The following is a 5,258-nucleotide window of genomic DNA, read 5'->3' on the forward strand; positions in this document are numbered from 1 at the left end:
AAAAAAAAAAAAAAAAAAAAAAAAAGGAAGATGATCAGGGTGAGGATTTGGTCCCAGGCAGCCTGCTGTGGAACCTGAACTCTAAAATCATCCTGAAGGTCATGGCCCCTGGACACGGGGGCCTCTGTTAAAATGAAATCTCAGCCCAGAAGATCTGACAGCATCATTGAAATGGGAATCACGTTCCTACTACGCCTTCTCATGACCTTGTCTGTAGCGTCTAAAATCGTACTATGCTGAGATCAAGTCCACTGTCCCAATATGGCCCTGGGAACATTTCCTGAAGTGTGGGGCTCCTGGAGGCCAGGGAAGACACCACATGCTCCTAAGTGGTAAGAGAGAAGGCAGAGGATAACAGAAGGAGAATGTTGCCCCCATTTTAATTCTCTCTAGATCCTGAACTCAGAGAGAAGTCTCGGGTTAGTGCTAGTATGGCCTGAGTGCCTCTGACACAGCCAAATCCCCTTTTTTGCTAAGACAGCAGCCCTCAGCCAGGAGCCTCCAGCGGGCCATGAGTCTCCCCGGAAATCATCAACGCCATCTTGCTTTCAGAGTATTTGGGGTTATTTCTATTTACACCTTCTATTAATGCAAACAATGCTGGTTTTCCATCTGAATAGTGAATGAGTTTTCCTGTTTAAATACATGTAATTAAATAAAAAGAGGATCCAGTGGAAGAAAAAAGTAAGAAATTAGAGTTGGTATGGAATATAGCAATAACTGGGGAGTGGGTGGGAGTTGGAGGATCCTTTGGAAGAGCAGATTTAAAGCTTGCCCACTGGAAGGTGGGGTCCGGAGTAGCACCCCTTGTTGCAGGATAGCACGTATGTCCCCTACCCCTACTCTGTGCCCACCTCAGGCCAGGAAAACGAGAGAAGAACGACAGTAGACCTTTTCTCATAAAATGTTCAGTTCTACCTGCCTGTGCTGACCTCAGAGGCGGCTTTGCACAGTGTCAACCAAAAACTGATCAAAGGGCAAAGTGAGCAGGTCTCTGGCTTAGGTTAGGGTGGAAAGTGACTGGGGTTAGTCCAGAGGCACCAGGATGTCCCTGAGAACTTTGTCATTGAACAATGAGCAGCAGCAGCCAGAATGCCTGTATGGGGACCTTGTCACAATTAAACGGATCCAGACAGACCTTCCCTCTGCATTGGCCTCTAAGGGAGCCCCTCCTCCTTACCTGCCTGGTTGCACCTGGGGCTTCTCCTTGCCGGAAATGGAATTAGCTGAGCTGATACCAATAGTGCCCAGAAGGTCCAGCTCCCAGCAAACGCTCATAAGTAGATTTTATCTGCACTGGGCTCCTACATCCTCTTCTGTTCTCTCCTTTCACTGCCTCCCTATCCTAGACTCCCTGCCCATGACTCTTGGCTTGGAAATTTAAGTGAGTGACTTATTTAAACTAAAGCATGAGTGACTACCTGTAAAAAGATGATGGGCGTACAGAAGGGAATATTTAACCAAAAGAAAAGAATTATTAAGGCTGGGTGTGATGGCTCATGTCTGTAATCCTAGCACTTCAGAAGGCCTAGGTGGGTGAGCTCAGGACTTCGAGACCAACCTGAGCAAGAGCAAGACCCTGCATCTAAAAAATAGCTGGAGGTTGTGGTGGGTACCTGTAGTCCCAGGTACTCAGGAGAATGAGGCAAGAGGATCTCCTGAGCCCAAGAGTTTGAGGTTGCTGTGAGCTATGACACAGCAATCTGCCAAGGGTGACAAAGTGAGACTCTGTCTCAAAAAAAAAAAGAGAAAAGAATTATTAATTGTGGAATTTTAGGTATGGAGAGAAGGGGACTAAAATCCCTCAAGTGACCACCACAAAGCAGGATGAAGGCATTGATCAGCAGACAAGGGGTGGTTTTCCTTGAGCACAACTATGTCCTACATTATGACCACAGCCCCATGCGGGAAGATTGTCCAAGCCATGCAGAAGCACATGCCACGGACACGAGCGTGCTGGGTGGAGAGACCACGCTACCTAGGAGGCGAATGGAGCTCCTGATCTCCTTGGCGAAGCTGGAATTGGACAAGGTGGTTCTCCGGGAGGTGAGAACAGGGATGCGGGTGATGGGGGGGCGATGATAGCTGGGCACATTAGGGAGGTGGTCCACCACATTTGGGGGCCCGGGTCCAGGGGCCACCTGGACAGACAGCTGGTCCTGGACCAGGAGGTTCAGCTCCATGTTGCGGCCTGGGTTAGCCATGGTGCTGGTGCCAGAGGGTCTCAGGCAGAGACAGGACCCTGGGGGCTGCAACCAGGAGCACAGAGTTGGGGGAAGCAAGAGAGGTGGACTCCTCCCGCCAGCACCAACACACACCAGCCTGGAGCCACCCTGCACCGGCAGCAGTGCCACCCAAGGTCTGAAGCACACTCTTGTCCCTGGAGGTCAACACCATCAAGTCATGTGGTTGGTCTGCTCTGGAGCTTTGAGAGACAGCTCAGCAGACCCCCAACTTCTCACGCTCTCTCTACTTACAAACCACCAGTACAACACCCCATCTCATACTCAGAAAGAACCCAAAAGTCTTAGACACCAAGATTCTTCGACTCAAAGAACCCTGGACCCAAACATCCTTAGCCTGGTAGAATTGTCTCGTCCTGAGAAACCCTGGAGGTTAATTCATTTCACTTCCAGCCAGAAGCAATAACTCTTCCTAGGGTCCTGGGTCCCAAACTGGGTGGCACATTGGAATCACCTGAGGAAGTCTGGAGATTTCCGACAGCCCGACCCATCCCCAGAGATGTTACCCGGCATTGAGAATTTTTTCAATCTCCAGAGATGAATCCAATGTGCAGTCAAGTTTGAGAATCAGGGCCCAAGGCTATTTCGTTTCAAATACCAAACAGACCACAGGCAATCTTGTTACCAGTAGATTCTGAATCTGCTGCAGGGGTCTGAGATTCTGCCTTGCTAACTAGCTTTCAAGTGATGCCAAAGATGCTGATTCTAGGGCCACATTTTTGAGTAGTACGGGACAAATGGCTATGCCCCAGCGCTTCTCAGAATGTGGCTCAGACCACCTGTTTTCAAATTGTCGAAGGGCCCAAACCAGCCCCACGGAACCTGTGTCTGCACCTCTTTGCTCCCAGTCTCTCATCTATGTGGGGGCCCAGCCTCAGGCCTGGAGTTCATAGGTTTCTTACAAGTGTGTCTGGAAGTTAGCAGAGGGAAGACACAACATGCTCCTAAGTGGTAAGAGACAAGGCAGAGGATGACAGTGGCAAGTGAGCTCCAGACACCCAGGGTCGGGACCCCTGGGTGCAGTCTCATTTCAGTCTCTGGCTCGCTAGGAAACATCATTGCCCCCATTACTGATACCCCCTCAGTGCCAGCCACAGTTCTGGGGCACTGTTATCCCTACGCTGCCTAAAACCCTGGCTCTGGGCCACACAGTGAGGAAGGGAAAGAGGATGCAAGGAGTGAAGTGTAGTTTTGTGCCCTGACCTCTGGGCCAAATGTGCCATACACTAAGCCTCAGTCGTCCCATCTGTAAAATGGTTTGTCTCCTAGGGCAGGGAAGCACCTGTGGTTTGGGGAATGTGGAGGAGTATAAGGCTCACAACACCCACAGGCCAGGCCTCATGGTCTGCCTGTCCCTATCTTCCTGGCTTGGCCACTGTCTAGCTCCCCTGGACTCTCTCCTCACCATTCCTGGAGTTCTCAGGATGGGAGTAGGGCAGTAAATGACGGCCAAGTGCACATACTGGCTACAGCCTGGAGATCTAAGCAGCCAGGAAAACCTCATAAAGAGATGCGGAGTCTAGGACATGCTGTCAACAAGCTCTGGTCCCAATTTTCACTCAGATATGTTATGTCTAAGCCAAACCCTCAGAGGGTAGGAGCCCAGAGAGCTGCATTCTCATTGGGGGGTGGGGGGGGCGGCAGGAAAGGTTGGCTGGGTGTGGGGTCTCTGAAATACATCATGGGGCTGTGATAATGTGGCCCCAAGAGACAGAGGATGAGAAGGAGATGGAGAGAGGAGGAGGGGTTGCCCCTACAGCGAGGGTACCCCCAGCCTTGTACAGCCTGCCCCCCACCCCCCAAAACCCCCACCATACACCCACCTTCTGAGCTGGCAGCCTCAGACTCAGACTCAACCTGGGCTTTGGATTCAGCCTCCTCCAGCACCTCCTGCAAAAGTGAAAGTGGATATAGAAGCTATGACCATCAGCCCCTCGCTCCTAGTCTAACCCAGCCCCTCTCTGATCTGCCCCATTCTGCTTCTTGCCTTGCCTGCCAGGCCCTGCCAACTTTCTGGACATGCGGGGAGATGGGCTGCAACCTGCAGAGGGCCGTGCACACAGGAGCCACAGGCCCTGGCCCCCAGACTTGTCACCTGCAATGAGGGGAACAGCCATGCAGCCCCAAACATGTGGGGACAAGGCAACAAAAGCGGCCACCATAGACTCCCACCTGAGGACCACACTTCACTGTGCAAGCCCTTTGGGACCCTCCTGCAAAGCCCAGGATGCATTTGTAGTCCCATTTTACACAGGTGGCCACTGAGGCCCCAAGTGGAGAGGCAACTAGCCCAGAGTCAGGCGGCCAGGTGGGAACTAGAGCCCAGATTTACCTACCTTGCTATGGGCAAGGATTTTCCTGACACCATCCAGGGGCGTCCAACCTGCAGCCCATGAGCTACATGCCTGATCTTGTAAATACTTTTTTTGCTTATCTGTGGTGTTGGATATCGTGAAAAGTATGCATGAACATTTTCTTTTGCTAATCATCTTTCATTAGTGTTTCTGTGGCCCAAGGCAAGTCTTACTCTTTCAAAACATGGCATAGAAGAAAAAGGGTTGGACACCCCAGATCTCTGCTCTGAGCAGGGCCTCACCAGACCCATCACCCTGCTCCCACTCTGCCCTTGGGCATCTCAACAGCCAAAGATGAGTTGAGATCCAGGAAATGTCCCCCTGGAAGAAGGTGGACAGGGCCCCAGCCCTTCTGCCAACTCCAGGCCGGGCCTCAGAGGTGCTCTGGTACCTGATGCTTCTCCATACCTGATGCGAGGCCTCCAAGGACTGGGTTTCCTCTACTGAGCTCTGGTCCACGCACACCTCCTCCACCAAACAGCTATCCAGCAGGACTCTGTGACCACCAGGGGGCAGGAGAAAAGAACTGGAGTTAGGTGTGTTAAAGGTTTCTTGATCCCTGCCAAGTGCCAGGCTCTGTGCGGGGAGCAGAGGGCATGGGGATGCTTAAGAACATGCCCCCCTTGGCTCGGCGCCTATAGCTCAACCGGCTAAGGCGCCA

General features: G+C 51.9%; 1 protein-coding gene across 1 annotated transcript in view; it reads right to left on the reverse strand.

Annotated features, from left to right (window-relative positions):
- The window catches only part of CNGB1 (cyclic nucleotide gated channel beta 1), a 71,269-nt gene that overhangs the window by 41,770 nt on the left and 24,241 nt on the right, over nucleotides 1-5,258 (reverse strand). Inside the window, exons 14-15 of the mRNA XM_012806814.1 lie at nucleotides 4,194-4,200; nucleotides 4,067-4,118 (exon numbers count right to left, since the gene is read on the reverse strand). Coding sequence (XP_012662268.1) covers nucleotides 4,067-4,118; nucleotides 4,194-4,200 — 59 coding nt within the window. The remainder of the gene's footprint in view (nucleotides 1-4,066; nucleotides 4,119-4,193; nucleotides 4,201-5,258) is intronic.

The sequence above is a fragment of the Otolemur garnettii genome, unplaced genomic scaffold (assembly GCF_000181295.1).
Source record: "Otolemur garnettii isolate 467f Iridium unplaced genomic scaffold, OtoGar3 scaffold00058, whole genome shotgun sequence".
Lineage (NCBI taxonomy): Eukaryota > Metazoa > Chordata > Mammalia > Primates > Galagidae > Otolemur > Otolemur garnettii.